Source organism: Neovison vison, chromosome 6, assembly GCF_020171115.1.
Source record: "Neovison vison isolate M4711 chromosome 6, ASM_NN_V1, whole genome shotgun sequence".
NCBI classification, from domain to species: Eukaryota; Metazoa; Chordata; class Mammalia; order Carnivora; family Mustelidae; genus Neogale; species Neogale vison.
The window spans coordinates 56,351,623-56,378,520 of record NC_058096.1 but is presented as its reverse complement, the minus strand read 5'-3'; the positions used below and the strand labels follow the sequence as shown (position 1 = coordinate 56,378,520).

Genomic DNA, 26,898 nt, shown 5'->3' with positions numbered 1-26,898 from the left:
CTTGAATAATTGTTACTCTGTTTTTTCAGTAAACCTAACAATAATTTTAAAATTATTAAAGAGTTGAGTTACATAATCAGTTTCTATGCATTCCAGGAACTTTCCAGTCCTCAAATTTGCTCTTTTTTCAGTTTGAACTTACCAATTAGATTCTCATCACCTTCTATGGTGTGACGAGGATGGCAGCATCATAATCGTACACATGGCATTTGGTTTTAGGTGCACTCGTTCAGGGTGTTGTGGTCCCACTTTTTAAATCCACTTAATGCCTTTAGTCATTACAAAACAGATCATAACCCGATTCCCTGAATAAAGCCTACTCTATTACCCAATTGTCCAGAAGTACTGTTTATGGGTATTCGTTTATATAATTCCTGCTCGGACAGTGTGTCCACTATCACTTATGTATCCTGTAGGGCTTTCTGGGTTCATCTTTTCTGATTAATATTAATTTTTAAAAAGATTTTATTTATTTATTTGATAGAGAGAGACATAGTAAGAGAGAGGGCATAAGCAGGGGGAGTGGGAGAGGGAGAAGCAGGCTCACGCTGAGCAGGGAGCCCGATGTGGGGCTCAATCCCAGGATCCTGGGATCATAACCTGAGCTGAAGGCAGATGATTAACGACTGAGCCACCCAAGTGCCCCTAATATTAATTTCTTATCCTATAGTCTAGGCTCTCCCTGATCTGCCACTACTTCCTTTCCAACATTACGGTGGACCCTTGAACAACACAGGTTTGAATGGCGCCGGTCCACCTCTGTGGATTTTTTCCCCTGATAAATACAGTACAGTATTATAAATGTATCCTCTCTTCCCTGTGATGTTTTAGTAACATTTTCTTTTCTCCAGTTTGCTTTACTGTAAGAATGCAGTATGTAATCCATCCAACATACAAAGTAAGTGTTCATTTGACTGTTATGAGTAAGTCTTCTGGCCGATAATAGGCTATTAATGGTCAGGCTTTGGGGGAGTCAAAAGTGTACGCAGATTTTCAGTTCTGCAGGTGTTGAAGCCCCAACCCGTATGTTGTTCAAAGGTCATCTGTAGTGTCTTCCTCTCTGCAGGAATCCCCCTGAGCCTCGTTTCCTTAGCCGTGTTCTCCCTCTCCCTGCTGCTTTGAGTGCCTTTGTTCCTTCCGTTGTGTCTTGAGTGCCCTCTGTCTCTTCCACTATTCTTCAAGATCCAAAAATAACGTCATTCCTGTATGAAGTGTTTTTCTCCTTCCCTACCTGTAAAAATGTCTTCTTTCCAGTTCTCTTTGTTCTGAATGGGTCTTTCTTAAAACATGTTTTACTCTCTACATCGTATGATAGTTACTTGTGTAACTGTTCTGTCTCCTACTTTAGACTGTAAACTTTTCGAAAGAAGGGCCATTTTATTCACCTTTCAGTTCCCCAAACACCTAGGCTGAACCTTTCACGTAATAAGCATTTATCAAACTGTGAATGCTGGATTGAAGGCATAATTTGATTTATGCAGAATTCCTCATGAAACAGGTCCCCAAACAAATATTTTTCATTTGACTGAATAGGTCGACTCTATAAAGGTTAGACTTACCACTTTCTGCATATATTATTGGAGACCAAGGTGTTCTGACACTTGGTCAGAATAAGGTGTGGCACTGGGATGGGATTACAGAGGCTGTATCTGGATTTCATTTGCTACGTTCATGGTCTTTGCATCAAGTGCAGAGCTGGTGTAAAATGTCGTGCCTCTTGAAAGGGATTCCAGCAATAGCATTCTGTTCTTTTGCAGTGCTCACATGGACACAAAAAAATGAGATCATGTCATCTGACAATTCCCACATTGGTTGTTTTAGCAGTAAATGCAGAGCAAAGGAGGCTTCCTGAACTTTTCACTGTGTTTTTCAGATTGAAATAGCATATCTGAATACAACTGTGTAATGAAGACTATGAATGCATTTTCCCATTTAGAATTTAATCTTTTAAATGTGTCATTATTGTGTAGGATGCTGAGACTTCAAATCTGTATAACTGCAGAGACAGATGCCTTAGAAAATATATTTATTCATCAAGAGTACTTTTCAGCTTTCTTACATAAACCTCCGTGATCGAAAATTTATGATACCTAAAGACCCTTGTCTAACAAGAAGCTATTATCTTCACTGTAGTTGAAATATTTTACCTTATTACTCTTGCTACAAAGATCCCATTTCTCTGTGATGATGCGTTGTTTTTCCAAAAGGGCTAACGCATAATGTACTTGCAGTCACGGGCCCTGCATTCACAGCACAGCAAATGAGATGGGAAGCGAATGGCTCGTGGGGCACAGTTTTTAAGTTCCTTGAGGCTGGATACTGGGTGTTCTTCTTCTCCCCTCCCACCTTCACACCTGGCTCGGTGTCCGGCACAGTAGAGGTCTCCCAGAACAAGCTCACTTTCCTGACTGAATTGCTTGTCTGAATTATTTTCTGACTCAGCCTCTCCTGAGGAGCTGGTGTCCCTCTCCCTGACGGAAAAGCACTGTCGGGGCTCCCTGCACAAACCACCGGCCCAGTGCGAGCAGTTTGAGACTCATCAGAACAGCCCAGAACAGAAGCCCGCCGGGAGCAGTGTGGTGTGAGGGGCCCAGGACTGTCCCTGCTCCTGGCTTCATAAGTCACCCTGTTCTGCCCCAGAGCTTGGGACCGAGAAATTTCATCCACTTCTGTTTGTTGCTAGGTTTCCCAAGCAGGTCCCAGGGCAGCTTCTGGGGGCCACTAGGAAAGGGAGTCCAGAAGGAACTCGTCTTTCCTCCAGGAAGGACAGAAGCAGCTTTGACTGGGGCAGGTAGCCTTGCCACATTACACCCCTCCCTCTGTGTGGCAGTCGGTCATTCCTCTTCACATCCACAGAGATGAAGAGAGAAGTTCAGGTGTGTTGTCGGAAACGACTTTCACCGGAGGGGTACTATTTTGGGTCTCAATGCAAGTACACCCAGTCCATCTCTGCCATGTAAAAATTCCTTGGGTGCCTGAACTGCATGTACAACCAGTTCTCAATTAGTGCGCATGCTCTTTAGGGATGAACAGAGGCTGCCTGATACCCTGGAAGACTGCAGGCCTGTTTCCTGACCTCCCAGAGTAAGGAACAGACATTTGGCTTCCTTCCAAAGCGGGCTGCTCTCTGGTCCCTTCTGAAGGAATGCTGTGTCTCTGAGCCTGTGTCCCTGAGCACCCGCACTCCTGAGCCTGCCCCTTGAAGCTTGCATTTCCATTTCATGTTAGACTGCATCTCCTCTCTTCCTCAGGACCCAGTTTCACATTTTCAGCTCCGTCTAAGGAACTGTACTTCTGATTGTTCTGATTTTGAAGTCAAACCCCTATCTTGTTCCTTTTGATTTAAGATCGTTAAGCCTTTGCCATCTGATTGTCTTCTTGCTTTGAGTCTGGTTCCTTCCTCTGCCCTTACTCCTATAGGCTTGAGTGACCTTCAAACATAATCTCTGTTTTCTACCTTGTCCTTGACCAGCTAGTGCTTTAACCCTGCTCCTTCAGTCACTCTTGCTCACCCAGACCCCGCTAACACAGTCTCTTGACATACCTGGGGGCTCTCATCCAGACACAGAGAATTAACTGTTATTTGCCCATGACCTTTCTTTCTAATGGTCTAGAATCAGCCTTCCTCTATTCAGAGAATTCTAAAGGAGGTCTTCTTGCCAAGACCATTAGTAATAATCCCTGGTATTTGAAAATAAGCCTTATTTAAAATGTTTCTTAACAAGGGCAGATCTGGTTGTTTTGGACCTTGAAGTTTGTACAGTTTTGCCCTCCCCCTCCAAGAAAAAAAAGAAACTGCAAAATTTATGAGTATTAAGTTAGGGTCAGAGCCTTGGAGGGGGCCTGTGTTGGGGAGGGGTCTTGAAGCCAAGGCTTCATTTGCTCCATGGTTTATCTGCCACTTGTTTCTGCATATAGAGGGCCATTTGTTCTCCACAGGATTTTTTGTATTAAGATAATTGCTTTTATATATATATATATATATATATATATATATATATATATATTTCCAATTCCCTTCTCCTCTCCAGTCTCTTCCCAGAAATTTCCATAACTATGTATGTTTTGGTGAATTCAAAAACTACCCTGAGTGATTGACTGTATGTAGTCTGTAGATGAGGATGTATTAATTTTGAGCCGAAGGCAGATGCTTAATGACTGAGCCACCCAGGCGCCCCTCAAATTTTAAAAATTAATTCATTAAAAAAAAATTTATTCAAAAGAGAGAGAGAGGGAGAGGGAAGAAGCAGACTCCTTGAGGAGCAGGGAGCGTGACACAGGGCTCCATTCCAGGACCCTGGAATCACGACCTGAGCCAAAGGCAGACACTTAACCGACTGAGCCATCTAGGTGCCCCTCTCATCTTTATTTAAATTCTAGTTGGTTAACGTACAGTGCAAGATTGGTTTCAGGAGTAAATTTCAGTGGTTCATCACTTACACACAACACCGAGTGCTCATGATAACAAGTGCCCTCCTTGATCCCTGTCATCCATCTGGCCCAACCCCCACCCACCTCCCTCCACCAACCCTCAGTTTGTTCTTTATAGTTAAGACTCTCTTATGGTTTGTTTCCCTCTCGTAGGTGAGGAGTTAAAGGAGAAGGATGAAGGGAAGGACTAAATGACAATAGTGCATAGAACATACCTCTGTTAGAGCTGCCTTAAGTGTACTAACTCACTTAAACTCTATGACAGTCCTGTGATGTTTATAATTCCTCGTTCATAGAAGAGGAAACTGAGGCACAGAGAAGTAACTTGCCAAGAGTGGAGTTAAGAAACTGGAGAACACAGTCCTCTGACAGTCAGGATCCAGACCCCTCACTCTGATATTAAGCCATGTCTCTCTCTTGGCTTAAGACACCTAAGCAGGAGAGGACTATAGATAGACCTAAAGTAGGAGACTGGTTTCTTATTTCAAAGCTGTTTGAAGTATTCTGATATCTTACTTTCAGTTTAGATTGATAGCTCTTCGGTGTGGCAGAAATTGAGAAATTAATAGCTAGCAGCAATCATCATTTTTCTTTTTGAGGTGCCCCATCTCTATTTAGGCAGATATGGAGGGCAGTGAGCTCATTGGCAGGCGGAATGGAGGGAATATGCTTTGGGGCTCCTAGAGATGCTGGAGGCAGCTGAATGTGGTAGGCAGCACTGGCTGGTGTCAGGATCCTGGGCTGCAGGTCCCAGGTCTTGTTTCTGGGCAGCAGACCTTAGCCCTGCTTGGTCCTAGCATCCCCTAGCCTAAGAAAAAGAAGGGGACTAGGGGTACGTGGGTGGCTCAGTCAGCTGAGTATACAACTCTTCATTTCAGCTCAGATTATGATCTCAGGCTTGAGATGGAACTCCCCAGGCTGCCTGCTTGGGATTCTCTCTCTGCCTCCCTCTGCCCCGCCCCCCCGACCCCGCACTCCCTCTCTCACTCTCCGTCTCTCTCTCAAGTAAATAAATAATAAAAAGGAGGGGATTAAACTAGTTGTTTATGAAGATCCATTGAAATTTTAGAGCCTGTGAATATGGCCCATGTTGTTACAAGCTGTTCAGTTTCAAATATCTATATTTGTTCATTTTATTCTGAATATAAACATGAGGTTTCTGGAGCAAAGGAAATTATTATTTAATCATAGCAAATAATTGTGCTGATTCACATTTGTCCTAATTTGTATCCCCGAAGCAATGGATGAGATGAGTCAGATCAGATGTTGTCCTATATATACCAAACTTTGTACTACTTGTCAAGAACTCTGAGAAAAGGAAAAAAAAAAAAAAAAAGGAAAAGAAAAGAATCTGGATGTTTATATGGGAGAAGGACAGCCACCTTCCTATTTCCCTCCATACACACATCCCTTTACTCTTTTGGGAGGTATCCTGGATTCTTATTCTTATCCTTTGGAATATAAATAAATCTTTCTTGGGGAAGATAAGACTAGCTTCTCCAGCTTTATAACTGGCAAGGTCTACATGGTCGCAAATTCTATTCTCCCCTTAAAATGTAAACACATACCTCCAAGGAGGTAAGTCTCTCTGAAGGTAATGTCTTCAGGTGCTCTTTCATTAATAATTAAGTCATAAATTAATTTCCAAGGTTGGTTCTCCTATTCCAGGTCTCAAGCTGTAGTAAAATTTGCTCCACTGTGAAGTATGTAAACCTTGTGATTCACAGACCTGTACCTCTGGGGCTAACAATACATTATATGTTAATAAAAATTTTTAAAAAATGCTCTGAAAGCCCTAATGCTATAGATACATAGAAGTATTTTATCTCTAGTGTCACAAAGCAGAGATACATTTAGAGGGGAGAACCCCCTGCTTCCCAGGGCTGGGATGCTATGATGACTGGATCACCTAAATGGGAATGCCACAGGTTTGTAAAAATGCGGATTCCCTGGGATCTACAGGACTGAACAAGGGTCTTGGGGACTGAAGCCTGGGCATCTTGTCATTTTTACTATGGTCCCCAGATGAGTCTTAGGTACCACAGATCCTCCCGGCTTGGGGATCCCTCAGCTTCTGGCCGCTGGCGACCCTTCATCTCGAGCAGCTTTTGCTGATTCAGTCTGTGGTTTTCAGGGCTTCCAAAATATGTAAAGGCACTTCAGAGTCTTTCTAGGAGAGTTTATAAGTGTCCTAGAAAAATGAATGCTGCTATTAGCAAGCTTTCTAGGGTGATGATGGTTCTTTGAAGCCTGAAGATGATGGTGATGATTAAAAAAAAAAATGCTGTTGTTAGTAAACTACTCCTTAAGCAAAGGAGACTGAATTCAAAGCAGATGAACAGTTATGTAGATTTCTGTTTTACAAAATATACAATTAAAAAATATATATTCAATTAAAGATGTAAAAATGTGTTTTTCAAATAAAAAAGCATATATGTGATTTCAAAAACTATATTAAAAAAGTATAGGTCAACTCCATAACTAATCTTCATTCGTCTATTAGTAGAAATGCACCTATTGGTTGAAATATCTATCTCTAATTAAGAAGAGAAAAGTTTTGCAGGAACTGGTAACATTTTTCATTAAGGTCAACTTCAACTTAGTACACTTAACATGGGCCAATTTATTTTAGTTCACTAATTATATGTCATCTCTGTTTCCACAGAAGGTATTTCAATAGATAAAACTGAAATGCCCTACTTTTTGTCTTAATGCTTTAGAAAACTTTCCTTCTGATCTTACTTTATAGTGTTTTGTTTTGGTCTTTTCTCATTAATTCTGCTGAATTGTTAAGTGTGCAAGTATTACCTTTGTATCTATGATGTATCTATTTGTATCTGTTGTGATCTGGGCATTGCACTAAGTACACTTTAAAAAAAAACTTTATTATTTCTTTTAGAGCAGTTTTAGGTTCATAACAAAATTGAGAGGAGGATACAGAGTTATTTCCTCTACTCCCTGCCCCACACATACATAGCCTCCTCTGTTATTTGTATCCCCCACCAGCATGGTACCCTTGTTATAATTGATGAACATATTTTGATACATTGTAACTACCCAAAGTCTGTAGACCCTTAGGGTTCACTGTTGGTATATAATCTATGGCTGTGAACAAATGTACTATAACATCTATCTACCATTATAGTATCATGCAGAGTATATTTATTGTCATAAAAATACTTCTCCTGTGTTCCATTCATCTTTTTCCACTCAACCTCTGGCAACCTGTGATCTTTTTACTGTCTCCATAGTTTTGCCTCTTCCAATATATATATAGTTGGAGTCACACAGTATGTAGAAAATTCAGATTGGCTTCTTTCACTTAGTAATATGCATTCAGTTTCCTCATATCTTTTCATGGCTGTAGAGCTCATTTCTTACTATCACTGAATAATATTTCATTGTCTGGATATACAGTTTATCCATTCACCTACCAAAGTTGGTCCTGGTTACATTCAAGGTTGGACAATTATAGATTAAGCTGCTATAAACATCCATGTGCAGAATTTTGTGTGGGCCTTTATTTTCAACTCTTTTGTGTAAATACTAAGAAGTGCTGTTGCTGGTTCAAGCGGTAAGAGTATGTTTAGCTTTCTAAGAAACTGCCAGCCTGTCTTCTAGAGTGGCTGTACCATTTGCTTTCCTGCCAGCAGCAAATGATAGTTCCTGTTACTCCACATTTTTACCAGCATTTGGTGTTGTCAGTATTTTGGATTTTGGCCATTCCAACAGATATGTAGTGGTATCTTATTATTGCTATTTATTATGTCTTATTATTGTTTTAACTTATATTTCCCTGATGACCTATGATGTGAAGCATATTTTAATATGCTTATTTTCCATCTGTGTATCTTCTCTGGTGATGTGTCTATTAAGATCTTTGGCTTGTTTTTAAGTCAGATTGATTTTTTAATTGTTTGAATTTTAAGATGTGTGTGCGTGTGTGTGTGTGTGTGTTTTGGATAAACATCCTTTATCAATTTTTATTCTTTTTACAAATATTTTCTCCTAGTCTGTGGCTTACCTTCTCACTGCCTTGATCCTATTGGTTTTTACAACTGAGCTGATTGCTCAGATCAGCAAGATAAGTTTCTGAAAGGAAGCCAGGTGGGTGGAGAGATCAATGAAAAGTAAAGAAGAAAAATGAGCAATCCGCTCATTTTTAAAGAAAATTTCAAAGAAATTTTGTACTGAAGGAGCAGAGAAAGAAAGTTAGTTTGTAACTAGAGAGTTAGGTGGTAGGGTTGAGGTAAATTTGTGATTGGGAGAGGTTTGACAGTGTTTCTGGACTCACGAGAAAGGAGCCAGTGAAACGGGGGAGACTTTGCAGCAGAGATGAGACATGACTGACACAGAAAGATTCCAGCAAAGACAGGAAGGAAGGATTACTAGGACTCCGTTGGAGAGTTTAACTCAGGGTAAGAGGAGGGACATTTTTTCCCTCTGAGATTATGGGAGAGAAGGTAACGGGGGGGGGGGGGTCATACAAACCTCTTAGTCTAGTTTTGTTTTTTCTTTTTCTTTCTTTCTTTTTTTTTAAAATAGTTTTGTTTTTTCCTAAAGAAGAATCAGGGCCATCAGCTGATGGTGAAAGAGGCAAACTTTGTGTACAGGTATAATGAAGATTTGGAACAAACTTTGTCAGGGGGCAAAGAAGCTAACTAAGGATAAGTAAAAGAAAAAATCCAGAGAGGATGAGAACCATACCTTTTTTATGGTGTGGGTGTGGGTTCAACAATTACACAAATTTTACCAGCCTGAAATTTCTGAGAAGACTGGGAAAATGATCAATGATCTGATTGATTAAGGGTGGGAGTTATTATGGTGGGTGTGGTAGAGCAGAGCTGAGGTGATGAATTGTTTTTCTCAGACAGAATGGGGAACGGGGAAGGGAGGCCAAGAGGAATGTGATAAATTGAAAGAAAAGAGAAGAACTGAAAGAGAATAAAAGTTTCCGGAGCTGTGAAGAGCATTGATAATCCTGAGAGAATTGGAAGAACTGTAAGTTTAAAGAAGTAAAAGGATTCCTTAAGAGCTGGGTAGGGTTTAAGAGATGGAAAGACTGGTGTAAGTTCACTTAACTTGAGCAGTCCCTGGAGTTACAAGGTGAAGGAAATCATGCGATGAAATTAAGGAGCAAGATGAACAGGACTCAGGTAAAAGAATTGGACCCAATATTATTTTTTTAAGGATTTTATTTATCTATTATTTGAGAGAGAGAGCATGAGAGGAGAGAGGTCAGCGGGAGAAACAGACAACCTGTCAAGCAGGGAGCCCCACGTGGGACTTGATCCCAGGACTCCAGGATCTCAAACTGAGCCGAAGGCAGTCACTTAACCCACTGAGTCACCCAGGCACCGTGGACCCAATATTATTAAGGATATGGTGTGTCTTTAGTGTAGATTTTGTGAAATTACTCACTGAATGTAGTGAAACTTTCTGGGTATAGAACCGTGCAGGGAAATGTAGTTATTCAGTGTGGCTGTCACTGAATGCCTCTTCCGCCAACTACCGGTGTGTTCTTCTAATTATGAGTGAACTTTGCCTTCATCTCGAGGCTTTATTACTGGCATCTGGAGGTTATCTCAGTGTCTGGTATTGGCTTCTGTATTGCCTTAGAATGTTTTATTTGACCACGATTAATGTTGTCCTTCTGTTCAAAATGTAACTGAGACATTTTTTAAAAAGATTTTTTAATTTTTTTAAAATTTATTTGACAGAGAGATCACAAGTAGGCAGAGAGGCAGAGAGGGGAAGCAGGCTCCCCGCTGAGTAGAGAGCCTGATACAGGGCTCAATCCCAGGACCCTGGGATCATGACCCGAGCTGAAGGTAGAGGCTTAACCCACTGAGCCACCCAGCTGCCCCTAGTTGAGGCATTTTAATTTTTGCTGTGTTCTCTAATATATGAAGTTCGGTAGAAACACAACCCTGAAATTAATACAGAGGAGGAAAGTTTATGGAGTTTATAAAAGTTTTTATTTACTCATAATTGTATTTTAGTGATGTGATTAGTACAGGTCCAAAGTCATGACAATAAAACAGTATAGCAAAAGTCTTTATCTTGGAGCCAGTACCCAAAATGATGCAAACGGACATAATTGAACTGTGTATACATTGTTACTAGGCTGGGCTCAATCCATTTTGCTGTATCAGGAAGAAATTTCATCCTAGGGTAATGCAAGTATTAGAGAAGATATGCAGGCATTTAATATAAGGCATCTCAAAGATGTGATAATATCCAACAGGAGTGGGGAAGTAGTCGCATTATGCATGCAGAATAGACTTGTGACAGTGTCTCAGCTGTGGGGAATAGATGATCCATAGGCTCTGGGGGCATCTAGCTATCCTTTGAATCATTAATATCTTACTGAATATCTATAAAGTACTAAACATGTGTTAGGTACTGCAGATAAACATTGAGTTCAGAAGATTACAGTCTATTGAGAGAGACACACATGTTAACATATAATTCTAAGTGTGATCCATACTGATAAAGAGAGGTAAAGTGTTATAATAGGATCCTTCTGGTATAAATGTGGCTATGCAGACTTAGCGTTTTCCCACTCTTTTTTTCTGGGAGTCTTCTAAGGGCAAGAAGGAAAACAGACAACAAAAATGTAAACTCAAATTTCAGTCATACTAGAAGACATATACTAAAATATTGCTCAAGGCTGCTCGAAGCTGTCAAGATAATGCAGAAACTCCACACGAGGCAGGGGAGAGAAATGGAAGAAATAGCCCAGCAGTAGCACATCTAAAGGATTAATATAAATAAACTTAGTGAAGAAGTGTATCTGGAGAGGAAAAGTGATAGCCACTGTCTGCTCTAGCCAGGAGGGAACAGGAGGCCTACTAGACCTACTTTGGTTCACAGAAGTGGTTGTGGGATGCACATGAAAGTACTCAAAAAGTCATAGTTGCAGGGCTGTGTGTGTGTTTAAAGAGAGATGAGAAGAAAAGTTTGGCTTGTGGAGTGAACAAAAGAAAACTTGCCCAGAATCCTATCCTCCCTTCTGATAGAAAACTCTGACAAAGAGCGAGTCCTGGAAAACCTGACTGTTATATGTTTAAGAAATGAACTAGCATAACAGCTGGAAAAGATATCCTAAATACTTAGTAAAATATGAACAAGGCATCATTTAAATACATAACATAAAAATAAGATTCCATAATAAAAATTTTTTTAAAGATTTTATTTATTTGACAGAAAGAGAGGTCACAAGAAGGCAGAGAGGCAGGCAGAGAGGGGGAGCAGGCTCCCCACTGAGCAGAAAGCCTGATGTGGGCCTCAATTTCAAGACCCTGAGATCATGACCTGAGCCAAGGGCAGAGGCTTAACTCACTGAGCCACCCAGGAACCCAAGATTCCATAATAAAAGAGAGAAAAAATCCAGTAAAATGTAAATGACATGACAAGAAGCAACCAAATCCATACCTGATGAAAAGTCACATCAAATCAGGAGCAGAAGAACACTGTCTCAATGTGATAAAGGGTGATCTGCAAAAAAAAAAAAAAAAAAAACAAAAAAAAAAAACAAACTTACAACTTGGATTGTACTTATAGTGAGAGAATAAACTCTCTTCTCTGAAGATCAGGAATTAAGCAAGGAGGTTTGCTCTCACCACTTCAATTCACATTGTACAGGAAGTTCTAGGCAGTGCAAGAAAGAAAGAAAAATAAAACATATTCAGATTGCAAATGAAGAGGTAAACTTTTTAGTTATGACAGTTCATGTAAGAAATCAGATGGAATCTGTAAAAAAAAAAAGTGACTAAAACTTGGGAAATGATCTTAGCAAGGTTGCCTGGATACAAAGTTAGTATGTAAGAATCAACTGTTTCTACATATTTGCAGCAAACAAAAACTAAAATTAAAAAAAATACTATATACAATGGCATTAAAATTTGTGAAATACTATAGGAAATATAGTCAAAAAATAAACATGTAAAATACTTAGGGACAAACTTAACAAAAATACGCAGGACCTGTAAACTGGCAATTATAAAACATTGTTGAAAAAATTATATGAAACAAATAAATGGAGAGATAACCTATGTTCATGAACTTGAAGATTCAATATTATTAAAGTGTCTTCTCCCCAACTTGTCTATATACTTCATGCAACCTCAATCAAAATTCAAGAAAGATTTTTTGGGTAGAAATTGCCAACATTTCTAAAATTCATGTAGAGTGCCAACAGTAGTCAAAATAACTTTGAAATAGAACAGTTGGTGGACCAACACTACCTAATGTCAAGACTTATTATAAATCTACAGTAATCAAGATAGTGTGATATTGGTATAAAAAGAGACATAGGGAGCAGTGGAATAGAGAGTCCAGAAATAGACTCTCACATGTATATTCTGTTGTTTTTCAGTAAAGGGACCAATACATTTCAATGGGAGGAAGAATAACCTTTCAACAAATGTTACCAAAACACTTGGATAGCCATCTGTCCCCCAAAATAATGAACCTTGACTCTTACTTCAGTACCAAAATTATCTTGAAGTGGACTATAAGCTTAAATGTAAAAGTCAAAACCAAAAACCTTCTGGAATAAAATATAGGAAGACATTTTAGTGACCTAGGGCTTAGCAGAGATTTCTTAAGTATGATCAAAAAGCACCAGCTCTAAAAGAAGTTTTGACAAATTGGATTTCTTTAAAATTTAAAAAAAAAAAACTTTTGCTTTTCAAAGTACACAGTTAAGAAATTGAGAAGACAAGCCACTGACTGAGAGAAAATATTTATGGAACAATATCTGACACTAGTCTTGTATCTAGAATATGTAAAGAACTTTTAAAACTCAGTAAGAAGACAAGCAACATAATTACATAGGCAATTATTTGAACAGACACTTCACCAAGCAAATATACATATGAACATAAGCGTATGTCTACACAAAAACTTGTATGCTCGTATTAGTTTTGCTTATAATGGTCAAAAACTGAAAACCACCTAAATGATGATTAATAAGTGAAAGGACAAATTATGGTCAGTCCAATCAGTGGAGTAGTACTCATCAAGAGAAAGGAATGAACTGACATTGCAACATTGCAAGAATTAACATAGCAACATGGTTTAATTTCAGAATAATTCTTCTAGTGAAAGAAACCAGAAAAAACTTTCATACTATATGATTCCACTTAATAAAAATTCTAGAAAATGAAGACAACCGATATTGAGAGAAAGATCAGAGAAGGTAGGAAGGGGTGTAGAGAGGGATTGCAAAGGAGCACAAGGAAACTTTTGGGATGATCAATATGTTCATTATCTTGATTTTTATGATGACTTTATACATATGTCAAATCTTATCAAAATATACGCTTGAGTTATATGCAATGAACTGTATGTCAGTTATTTCTCAGTACCGCTGGAAATGTAAAAATAGAAAGTGTTGACACAGATCAGAAGGAAATTTTACATACATATTAGAAACAAGTTTTTACTTAGTAAAAAAAAAGTTTTGGTTTTTTTTTTTTTATGAAGGAAGATCTCAAAGAAGAAATATAAGAACTTGGGAAGAGATGTTGAAACAGCAAGAGACAATGAAAATAAAGCATGATTTGGTTGAACTCAAGGGAGATATAGAAAAAATAAATCATACAACTGGAAAGAATTCGAAGGTAGATTATCACTCTGATAAACACAATGGGGATATAGAGCAGGGGTTAGTGAACTAATATCCATTGACCAAATCTAGTCCACTACCTATTCATGTGTGGCCCTTAAGCTAAAAATGATTTTTACTTATTGGATGATTGAAAAAAGAAGAGTATGCAACAGAGTCTATATGTGGTTTATGAAGTCTAAAATATTTGCTGTCTAGCCCTTCACAGAAGAAGTTTGCTATCTATCCCCTGCTGTAGAAGATAAATGTGAAAAAGCAAATAAAATGAATAGAAATTGGGAAGGACCTCCTATAATTACAAAGAAAATGATAATGGAAGTAGGAAAAGGAGATTCAGTACTTGTATAGCTGGAGTACTGAAAGAAAAAGTAAGGTAAGAACACATTTTTAAAGATATAAACCAGGAAAACTTTTAATTAAACACAAAAAATCTTGAAGCAGCATATTTGAAATAGAACACTGCATGGTTAGGGTAAACTGTCCCAAGAATAGACAACTATAAGACATATACTAGAAAAGTTGCTCAGCTGTGCAGAAAAAGATAAAATGTTTTGATAAGTAGGCATAAAGATCAAATCACAGAGACAAAAAAAAATCAGGTTGGCTTCAAATTTTCTACAGAAAACTTCACTCAGGTGATAGTAGAGTAAGAACTATAAGACCTTTAAGGAAAGGAGATATAAACCAAGAATTTTATATTCATCATACCATCCTTCAGATAAAAAGCCTACAAACAAATAGTTTTGAAAGCAGGAAAACAAACAAACAAACTCAGGAATCCCTTTTAGAGGAAAACAAGATCAAACTTCAGCCAGCCAAGATATACCTGAAAATTCTACAGCAAGAAAACTGGAATTAGCCATTGACTATATTTAACTATAGGCTATATATAGACCATCACTATAGTTAAACTATAGGCTAAGCTATATGGAACATTAGGTAGCAAACTGAATGTAAATTCCCTGGCAACGTAGAAATAATTCAACCAAAAAAAAAAAAAAAGTCAAGGATGGAAGAAGGTAAAAGGTAATTTGTTTGCTTCATCTATGAAAAGATGGAGAAAGATTGAAGCAATTTAAGCATACTTTTGTACTGATGTAAATACAAAGAAAGAGAATACCAGTAAACAGTGGAAGAAAAGAAGGTAGAGAAAATAAATTTCATCATCATCCAGGGTAGGAAACTTATAGATAATATGTAAAGATGGAAAGAACTAAGAATAAGAGTTTTATAAAATTATCATTGTAATGGTATCTCCTTGGGGGGAAAGAAAAATCCTCCATAATATCAGAAGAAGTATCCAACCAAAACAAAAGAAAATGGAATGTATCATTAAAAATTTAAGATAAATTTTTAATAAAAACAAAATAATATGACAGCTAATACCAACCACATATATGGTATTAATAAATGCAAATGGCCTAAACTTTACCTTAATAAAGAACAAGGAACTTGAGGTTGCATCACAAGGCAAAGCTTGATCCTGTGCTGTATAGAAGATGCCCATCTGGAAGAGATTATGCTGAGTGAAATAAGTCAAGCAGAGAGAGTCAAGTATCGTATGGTTTCACTTATTTGTGGAGCATAACAAATAGCATGGAGGACAAGGGGAGATGGAGAGGAGAAGGGAGTTGAGGGAAATTGGAAGGGGAGGTGAACCATGAGAGACTATGGACTCTGAAAAACAATCTGAGGGTTTTGAAGGGGCGGGGGGTGGGAGGTTGGGGGAACCAGGTGGTGGGTATTAGGGAGGGCACATATTGCATGGAGCACTGGGTGTGGTGCAAAAAACAATGAATTCTGTTACGCTGAAAAGAAACTAAAAAAAAAAAAAAAGAAACATTGGTTTTTAGGAAGATCAGTGATATTTAGCATTGGAGAGTTGACAGGCCTAGATCTCTTAGGAAACAGAAAAAAAAATAAGGTTAAGTGATATTTAAATAATTTCAAGGAAATTTGAAAATAATCTTGTAAGATTATCCCCAAAGAAATTTTCCAAGAGAATAGAGAAATTCACTGCCTTGAAATGGTTCAAAAATGAAAAAATGTAATTCTCAGAAACCACTTAATATTCTAATTTTACATTAAACTTATGTTATATATTATATATTATATTTCTGTAACATCCACTGCTTACTGTCTAGCTTCTCCTTGCAACATTTGTACTTTAGGGTTTTTTGTTTGTTTTGTTTTGTTTTTTGTACTTTAGATTAAAAACTTCATTGTTCATGATAAAAGCAAAATGTTTACAAATTATATTCTAATATATCTAAAAAAAAAGGCAATTCAGAAGGATTGAACGTGTGATCTCAAACAGATGTACAAAAATCAAATAGGGGTCCAGCCTAATATTAATTTGGAATTCAAGAGAAAAAAACATTAAATGACCAAGGAAGGGCATTAAATTAGACTAAAGTCTTCAGTTTATAATAAAGATGTACCCATTACGAATCTCTCATATCAGCTAACATCGTGTTGAGTTCCATAAAGCAAAAAGCTACAAATGATACATGGAAAAAGAGTCAATCATGCTAATAGGAAGTTTTAATTGATCCTCAACCTAGGAATGTCTAAACAATCAATAATATATAATAGTCATGTATACATAATTGATATATACTCTCTACTCTCAAAATAAAGAATGTAGTTTTTATCACTGCTCTTGAAATAGTCACAAGGATGACTATGCTGAGCCACCAAAGAGCCTGGTGGAGATAGTGGACAGTGTCTATCAAAGTTACAAATGCATATACCTTTTGATCCAGAAATTATACTTTTAGAAATTGATTATATATAATAAATATAAAATTATGTATTTACAAAATTACCTATTTTATATGTCATTATAAAATACTATGTAGAATGAAATGTTGAGAAGACCTAAATGTTTATCAGCAGGTCTGGTTAAATAAATTTTTTTTAAAGATTTTATTTATTTACTTGACAGACAGATCACAAGTAGGTAGAGAGGCAGGTAGAGAGAGAGGAGGAAGCAGGCTCCCCACTGAGCAGAGAGCCCAATGCGGGGCTCGATCCCAGGACATTGGGATCATGACCCGAGCCGAAGGCAGAGGCTTTAACCCACTGAGCCACCCAGGTGCCCCTAAATAAATTTTTATATAACAGTACGTTATTAGAATATGATGCATCTGTAAAAGGAAATGAAGAAGTTTTTTAAGTACTAATAAAGATCTCTAGGATGTATCCTTTGTGCAAAAGCAAGATATAGACTGTGTGCATAGTATACTTATAGCATACTCAAAAAAGGTAGGGAAAGCTTATTTATATATGCTTCTGTATGAGGTATAAACAGAACTCTGGAAAGATAAACAGAAAAACAACAGCAGTGGAATGTGAACTGGACAAATGAAGAATAGAGTAGTATGGAGAGTTTTCCAAATATACTTTAAAAAATGTGTGTTGTTCCATGTGAGTATATTATCTGCATAAACATCTCAAAAGAAGCAATGTTATGGGGTTATAGAAAATAAAGCATTAATTCTTCTCTGGGAGACCAGGGGGAAGGGAGCGGAAGCAAGTAACACAAGATTATAGAAAATAGTTGAATCAAAAGATGGTAAAAACCTTAAAACAATATGGTGACTTGAGGCTAGAGAAAATTCCAAATTTAAAAGACATTTAAGTGAAGAAATCTATAAGACTTCGTCACTGATAAGGTGGAGGGTTGAGGGTGATGACGCAACAAAGATAACCTAGCTCTGGTGTCTGGATGTTTGGTGATGTCACTAGTCAGGAGGGGGAATGCATTAGAAGTACTGTTGGGGCACCTGGAAGTACTGAGGGGCACCTGGATGGCTCATGGGTTAAAGCCTCTGCCATCAGTTCAGGTCATGATCCCAGGGTCCGGGATCGAGCTCCGCACTGGGCTCTCTGCTCAGCAGGGAGCCTGCTTCCTCCTCTCTCTCTGCCTGCCTCTCTGCCTGCTTGTGATCTCTGTCTGTCAAATAAATAAATTAAAAAAAAAAAAAGAAGTAGTACTGGTTGAAGGCAGGTGCAGGTATAGAAGCAAAATAATTCTGTTTTGGAAGGGTCGTCTTGAAAGGTATGTGAAGTTTATAGGATGTTCCAAGAGGCTTTTGTGTCTCAGAAGAAAAGGTGCTATTTCAAAATCTGTGCAGGCCATCCATCTCAGAAAAATTTTCATCAGAGCAGAACCAACCCTTCATCAGTCAGGACTCCCAATTTTGATTCAGGTATTTACAAGAGGAAAGGAAATGTTGTGTCCCAGAGAATCTGGCCACTGAGCTGTTTCCCACACGGGTGTTGTGGTCCAGTGAACATGAATGGTTGTTCTACCAGAAAAGAGGTCCAAGCAGACCTCGAACCAGGCTCACATCCCAGGGGGAATGAACATGAGCCTGGGGGTAGGGCCTGTATTATTCTTTATCTTCTCTCGGTGTATTTCATGAATGTCTCATCATTTTAACGTGGCCATCGTCACATCAAAATATTAACTTAAAAGGCACTTCTTTTACAGGCAGAACAATTGCTTCCTCTCTCTGTTCAGCTGTGCCTATGAGCACAAGCAGCATCCCAGTATCAGGGACACCGCTGAGGCCAGTCTGCCCTCAAATGTGCCTTGACGCTCCAGCCCCGAGCTCTGAACCAGAGCTATTGCTGAAGGTCAGGATTCATTCCAGATGCTGGGACCTGCACGTGCAGGACAGAGGGCCTCCAGAGAAAGAAGACAGGGGCTGTGGGGGCCTGTTGGATATAGTGGTCCTGAAATTGCTCAGGAGACATCTGATCTGTGATGTTTGGCAGACCATTGCATTCTCATTTTACCTGGTTACCTGTCATTACAACAGAGTCGCAATAGATCTCAACGACAACGGACCCCTTAAACGGTTCTTAGTGAAGGTGTGCAATCTTGAAACTCCATTAAGAAATGAAGACTGTTGGATTATTGTAATATTTCAATTGAAAGGTTTTTTTTTACTTACATTCATCTAACCATTTTTCCCCCATAAAAGCCTCAGTTTATACCAAATAGGATCACCGAGTCTACTACTACCTGCCGAACTTCAACATGTAAGGTGAGTAATTAAAGTAGGATTTAGCCATTTGTGTCTTGTTTCCCATATGAAGGGTAAGAATTTCTCAAGGGCCAAATGTCACCATGGGTAATGAGGCTCAGAGAGTGAAACACTAACACATATTTTTAAATACCATTATTTGTTTGTCTTATTAGAGTGATACATGTTTCCTAGGAAAAACTTAGAAAATAAAGTAAATAAGAGATAGATAAAATTTAAGTCACCCATAGTCTTACTATCTGGAGGTGATGACTGTTTTAAATATTTTAATGTATTTTTCATATTTTCTATGGCTATGTATGTGTATATGTAGATATGTAATCATATATATAGAAAGATACATTGATTCAGTCTGTGGATATATATTTGCCTAGAAATATGTTGTATCTGCAATTCCTACATTGTTTCTTGTGGTTCCTTTGTGTTCTATTATATTCCTCAAATGTCTGTTGCAATCTAAAATGGAAGTTTTAGAATATTTTTTTTAACCTTTGGGGTTTTCAGTTATACCAATCACACACGAACATGTACATACAGAAAACTACAATTTTAGTTATTTATTAACATGCAGATGATGGGATTGATAGCTAGATTACTGACTTTTTGCTCCAGAGAACCAAAGGCAAGTAAACCTCTGTTGGGAGAAAGTCAGGAAGCATACTATGTTCTCAGTCTGTAATCTTCTGCATCCTCAGAATCAGAAGGGTTTTTTTGTTTTTTGTCTTGTTTTGTTTTAAGATTTATTTATGTGGCAGAGAGAGAGACAGCGAGAGAGGGAACATATGCAGGGAGAGTGGGACAGTGAGAACAGGCTTCCCACGGAGCAAGGAGCCTGATGCAGAGCTCAATCCCAGGACCATGGGATCATGACCTGAGCCGAAGGCAGATGCTTGATGACGGAGCCACCCAGGCATCCCAGAATTAGAAAATTTCTTGGCTCAGGCCTCCTCTGCTGAATCAAATTCTGAGTGAGACCTTACAATGGTATATATTTGCTAAAGCCTATTTTCTACACTTCTGCTTTTTAAAGTTTTTACAGTGTTTATTAGTAATAAGTATCACCTAATGTCATATGGTTTTGAGGGAAATGATAATTAATTATAAATAAACTGGCTCCCCCAAAATGAAAACATGTTCTTTGTTACTCCAGGAAAACACAATAACTCAGAAAGTCAGGCCTAGGGGCGATGACTTGAAGCAGGGGTCCCTTGCCTCCTTTGAGCTTCGTGTCAGCCACAGAGGCTGGAAGAGAAACACAGAAGGGACAGACTCTGATGTGGAATGTATTACAGACACTAAAATTATGAAGAAGTCTCCACAGAAGAAAGCAAAGCCTCAGCAGCCCAGACGTCCAGCCACCCTGCCAGAAAACGTCAGCCCAGTCCAGAGGTCCCAGGTGTTTTTCTTTTCTTATCCGCAAAATGTATAGTCATTCACTTATTCCGGAAATAGCACTGGGGAAAGGTTCTGCTTCATTTTCACGTTTTTAAAGCACTCTAATTATAGCATGCGTATTGTCAGTGGAGTTTTCAGGACAAGGTCCCAATTTCTATTTTTTTCCTCCCTATTCTCTTTTGGAAGAAACGTCAGAAGGCTAATGACAGCACATCAGTGCACTGTGTGAGGCTCAACCAACTAACAGGGCCCTAAGAATGCCTGCATGGGAAAAGGATTTAAGATCTGTATTTGAAAGAAACATATTCATATAGGATGAACCTATAATCTGGAGGATTCTGCATTCGATGCTTTATAGCAAAAATTCTTAGCCAGATTTTATAATAGGTAATTACCCCAGTAGTTGAGGTTCTGGAAAAATGGAATATAATCTTGATAATACACTTAAGTAGTGGGACTGATTTTAACAAATGCATCACCCCACAATTTCCAAATGAGTTTGTTTTTTTTTTTTTTTCAAAAGAATCACTGTACTTTCATTCTTACAGTATTATTCTTATTTAATCCCTTTTTGAGAACTTGCTCTCAGATTTAGCATATATTAATAAGAATACCTACATTTCAGTGGTCATTTAACCTATGTCAGATTCAGTGGTGGATGATAACAGACAATATCTCACCACCATTTAAAATCTTTTATAAGCCAAAGTTCATTGCCTACCTTATCTGTCTTGTTCATCAAGTTTGATTTCTAATGCCTTTTTACTGTTTCCCCAAATTAAATTTACCCTTAAAGGGTAGAGATGGGCCACCAGGGAAAATATTCACATAAATTGCCCTAGGCTCTGAAAGCCGTAAACTAATTTGATCAGCAAATATCTACTGAACTTTGCTCTGTGTAAAGATACTGTGTTAAGCATTGTGGGAGAGAAGATATTTTAGGCATGGTTCTTTCTAAAGGAATTATTCTGTACAATTGTTACACTGCAGAAATATCTCACATGTTCTTTTGTAAAGTCTTTGGCAAATGGTGTATAGGTTCTTCTGGAAAATCTTTAGTGACAGAAACGTATTACCTCTGGAGGTAGCATTTCTCATTCCATTTTTGGGTAGCTCATTCTCTTAAAATATCTGAGGACCAGTTCCCTCTAATTTTGAAGTTGAAGAGTACCTTGGTGTTAAGATAACACATTTTAGACTACAGAGATTCACTTAGTGTGGTATGTGTGTATAAAATCATCTATTAAGTGCCACTCAGTATGCTAGCCAACTACAGGGGATTTAACTGTGAGCAAACCCACATACAGTCCCTGGTTGCATTAAACTTACACGGAGACAGATAATCCAATAATTAAACAAATGTAAACTGCTACTTTGGCAGTTTTTAATGACTTAGTAGCATGAGTACTTATAATAAGGGATTTGACCCTGCCTGGAGGGACTGAATGGGACAAAGTGATGAAAAAAATCCTGTGAAAACAATGGCTGAATTTTTAGGATTGAATCCCAATTAAATTGGTAAAAAGAGAGGAAGAGCATTTCCAAAGGATGCACACATACGCTAAAGAAGGATGCTGGTGAATACAGAGTACCTTACGAAGACAAGGAAGCTCTGGCAGGGCGGAGAGATGGAAAGGGACTGTGGGGTGAGAAGCTTAGAGAGTGACCAGAACCATGCAGGGCCTACAGACTTTGACAAGGGGTTTTGCATTTATCCTAAAAACAGTGGGACACCACTGAAAGGAGGTAGTATAATCAGATCTTCCTTTAGAGAAGATTGTTCGCTGAGTATGGAAGCCTCTGGTGAATATGGGCAGAGCAGTCAGGGGGCTATTAACAGTGGTCTCCTAGGGGAAAACACTGGCAGCTTGGGCTGAGGTGATGGCGGCCAATCAGAGGAGGGGGTGCATTTGTTCCTTGTGTGTTTGTCTTGAGGAGGAGACACTGACCCATGCTGGCAATGTATTAGGTACAGATGGTGAAACAGAGGGGAATGTCAAGGACTACAGTATTTTTGGGCCCTGCACCTGGTTCGATGGTGGTTCTGTTCTTTGAAATAGAAAATTCTAGAAGGTGGCTGGGTCTGTTGGTGGTAAATCAGTTTGAGACCTCAAAGAGGACACGCTGAGTGAGGAGTAAGGGTAAGAAGAGAAGAAAGACTGGACAGAAGCCTGAGGGATTTTACCATCTAATGGCTAGCTATAAGGAGTAAGTGTGTCCAGGTGATGGTGAAGGAATGATTGGGCAGGAAGAGGACAGGCCAGGTGCTTGCTTCCTCATTAAAACCGAGAGGTAGAAAATGTCAGTTCAAGGAGAGTTAGTCAGAGAGGCTAGCTTCTGTTGAAAGGTCTAAAAAAGTCCATTTATTTAATGACTTAGAGAAAATAGGGGTGATCTCCGAAGAATTTTATTGTTTTTGTTGGAGTGAAGGGAGTAGAAATCAGATTGGAATGGACTGATTAGCAAATGGAATGTGAAGACGTGGAGATAGGTGGATGTCAACTCTTGGAAATGCAAGAAAATTTCACTTCAGAAGATATTATATACAAAAATCTAGAATTGGGGCAGATCAGGAGACTGGAATTCTGTAACATTCGAAAAATGAATTTAACCAAAATTTAAACCTCAACTGAAACAACTTTCAATTACTTGAGGAGTATTTGCCGTAAATTTCTAATATTCTGTCCAGTAAGCACTCTGGGCATTACCACTACCAGAGGAGGCACGGGAAGTATCATTAATTTTATCATTAGCCTAAGTAGATGGAATTAGGAAGACAGATATGCCCGAGTCAATCTTATAATGTGCTCTAAAACCTTGATAAGAGTAGCTCTGGAATTAGTTAATGTTTTAACTTAAATGTACCACAATTCAACTTTATTAACACAGGTGATTAATTAATTGTTAATTGTTAGTTAATTGCTCTTCCTAGAGAATTATTTTTATCACCTCCTTGTGTTTCTCAGAAGGTTCCACTTTCCTTACCCTCAACAGCTTTTCCTGAAAGCGGGGCTCCCAGTAAAAATAATATTCTTATTGTTTCCTACATCTGCAGCTTTTAATTCCCTTTTATGTTCTCTCAGTGTCCTTCGTTAATTCATTCCAGCAAACAAACATATGCTAAGCATTTCTGTGGGGCCAGGTGCTGAGGGTGCAGAGGTTGACACAGTTCTTGCTCTTGAGAAGCCGAGCACCTACTAGTAGCCATTCCAGTCAAAAGAGACCTTTCCCGGCATCATACATTTTTTATACCAGCTGTTTCCCATCTTTTCAAGTGTGAAGACATCTTTTTTAAAAAAATGACACAGAGATCTCGCATAATAATAGGCATTGTCCATCTACCGATTAAGAACTACATAACAGAAAGCCATTATAGATATTTTGAAATGAAGGTATATCTTATGTCCCCACAGCAACATCTACCTAAATTTTAAGAACAACGTGTATATCCACATGAGACGTATTTATTCAGTGTATGGGCAGTAATTCATGAAGATTGTTTGATTCACTATTGAGGCTTGTAGTCTGCAGCGCTCATTTCACACTTAATTTGCCTTATGATACTCTTATTTTATTGTTGTGTATTTTTTTTTAACTTTTACAAGTGCTTACCTAAATCATATATTTCTTGAGGGCAAAGATCAGAAATTGAATTTTCCATATTTCCCACAGAAATTGCTTCTTTTTTTAAAGATTTTATTTATTTATTTGACAGACAGAGATCACAAGTAGGCAGAGAGGCAGGCAGAGAGAGAGGGGGAAGCAGGCTTTCTACTCAAGAGAGCCCAATGCGGGGCTTGATCCCAGGACCCTGAGATCATGACCTGAGCCAAAGGCAGAGGCTTAACAGACTGAGCCATCCAGGTGCCCCCAGAAGTTTGCTTCTCTACAGAAGTGAATAGAGGCTGAATGAATGTGGTTTAGTATATACCAGTGATTGCTGCTAACTCTCGTATATTTCCTGTTAATATCTTGCCTCTTCCTGGGAAATTAATAGGAAGGAGAGTCAAAACCTTGTGCAGGAATCTAAGGCTTTGATTGAAATTGAAACCAGCAATGGCGATTATCCAGATATAATCCTGGTGAGATAAATTTCATAGGCTAAATGACACCTTGAGATTGATTTGCGTTCATGAAAATTAGAGGAATTCAAGAAGCATGTCATATTAGTACCTCAAAGTAATGAAACATTTAATTGAATAACCTAGTTTTTAGGTGAAGAAACAAGACTCAGAAAAGTTAGTTACATATCTAAGGCTATAGAAACTAGTGAAAATGGCACTGGGACTTATATATTCTGACAGCTAATCATGATGCTTTTTATTTGAGTTGTTAGGGTGAGAAAACTTTAATAGTATGCAAATCCATACAATTTATTTATATATAATATATACCTGTGTATATATTATATATATAATATATATGTAAAACTTGAAGATCATTCTGAAATCTACATGCCCAAACCTAAAGCATATGACCCTTTCTGTAATTTATAGCAGGGATCCCCACCAGAAAGTGTAATTCTCAACTGACTTACATTAGGCCACTGCCAAAAGCCCTAGAGAAATATATTCAGGAAATATAGATGTATTTCAGCTTATTCCCCTAGATTGTGTATCCCTGATTCTAACTTTGGTAGTCACTATCAAAGGCCTTTGTGTCTGACTATCCTATAGATCCCAGCAGACTTGCTTTGCCTTATTGATACAGGTGTGGAAGAAAGCCTTTGATATATAGGAAGAACTGACTCCAGGACTGGCCATGTGAGGAATACTGCATCTTACTATTTAACACTGCCGTGTTAGAGACATTGGCCATTATGCTGTTTAGTGTTCTTTGCACTGTAATTTAAAAGTTCATTTAGATATTAGAATTTAATGGCAGGAAAAATATCTATTTGGTGCTTCCTTTTGTTAGAATATGAATTGTATTGCTTACTGTATGAGTTCTCTTTTTACTTTGATCGCCAAGGAGCTTATAGCTACCCTTTAAATAAGAATAACTATAGTCATCTACATGGTTGCTGTTTGTTGACATCATAATATAAGGGAGAGTATTTAGAAAGGGGCCTTGCCTTGCCTGAGTAGCTCAGTTGGCTAACTGTCAGACTCTTGATTTTAGCTCAGGTCTTAATCTCGAGGTCATGAGATCAAGCCCTGCATAGTGTTCCATGCTGGGTGTGCACCCTGCTTAAGATCCTTTCTCTCTCTCCCTGCCCAGTGAACGTGCACATTCTCTTTCTCCTCACCCCTCAAAAAAAGAAAGGGGCCTGGTCTCATTATACCTGTCTTTAGCTGAGGTGTCTTCTGACTTCAGCCTAATTTTTGTGCCCATCAGCAGAAAATAATTGTCAGAAAGTATATGGCATAACAACAGTGGAGGCTTTATTTTTTATTTATCCATTTTACTTTATTTTATTTCTTTACAGTGTTCCAAAATTCATTGTTTATGCACCACACCCAGTGCTCCATGCAATACGTGCCCTCCATAATACCCACCACCAGGCTCACTCATCCCCCCACCCTCCTTCCCTCCAAAACCCTCAGTTTGTTTCTCAGAGTCCACAGTCTCTCATGGTTTATCTCCCCCTCCAGTTTCCCCCAACTCACTTCTCCTCTCCATCTCCCAGTGTCCTCTGTGTTGCTCCTTATGCTCCACAAGTAAGTGAAACCATATGATAATTGACTCTTGCTGCTTGAGTTATTTCACAGCATAATCTCCTCTAGCTCCGTCTATGTTGATATGTTGATACAAAAGTTGGGTATTCATCCTTTGAGTTGGAGGCTAATACTCCAACAATGGAAGTTTTATTAAAAAAATGTTTTCGGGGCACCTGGGTGGCTCAGTGGGTTAAAACCTCTGCCTTCGGCTCAGGTCATGATCCCAGGGTCCTGGGATCAAGGCCCACATCGGGCTCTCTGCTCAGCGAGGAGCCTGCTTCCCCCTCTCTCTCTGCCTGCTTCTCTGCCTACTTGTGATCTCTGTCTGCCAAATAAATAAATAAAATCTTTTAAAAAAAATGTTCCATGATGGAATATTTCAAACATAGTACCATCAACTCCCGAGTGCCCATTTCCCAGCTCCACAGGGACCAACTCCGGCCAGACTTGTCTCATCCACATTCCCTCCCTGCCCCCTTCATCCCAGGCATCATATGACTTCTTGTGTTAAGAGGCCATCTGAAGGGATATTGAGAAGGTCTAGGAGTCATTTGTGAAAGGGAGCAGGAAAAACCTTCATTTTAACAAAAAGGAACAACTAAACCCAGGAAGAAAGGAAACACCAAAGTATTTTCCAAAAGGAAAAGAATCAAAATGTAATTGGCAACCAGAAGGGAATAGGAAGTACAACTGGTATTGGAAAGAACATGATTTCACGGTC

The 26,898-nt window shown here is 38.6% G+C and overlaps 1 protein-coding gene across 1 annotated transcript in view; it reads left to right on the top strand.

Moving 5' to 3' along the window:
• MORC1 (MORC family CW-type zinc finger 1) overlaps nt 1-26,898 on the top strand; it is a 187,187-nt gene that overhangs the window by 125,427 nt on the left and 34,862 nt on the right. The window contains exons 21-23 of the mRNA XM_044254799.1: nt 19,060-19,122; nt 20,273-20,518; nt 24,495-24,599. Coding sequence (XP_044110734.1) covers nt 19,060-19,122; nt 20,273-20,518; nt 24,495-24,599 — 414 coding nt within the window. The remainder of the gene's footprint in view (nt 1-19,059; nt 19,123-20,272; nt 20,519-24,494; nt 24,600-26,898) is intronic.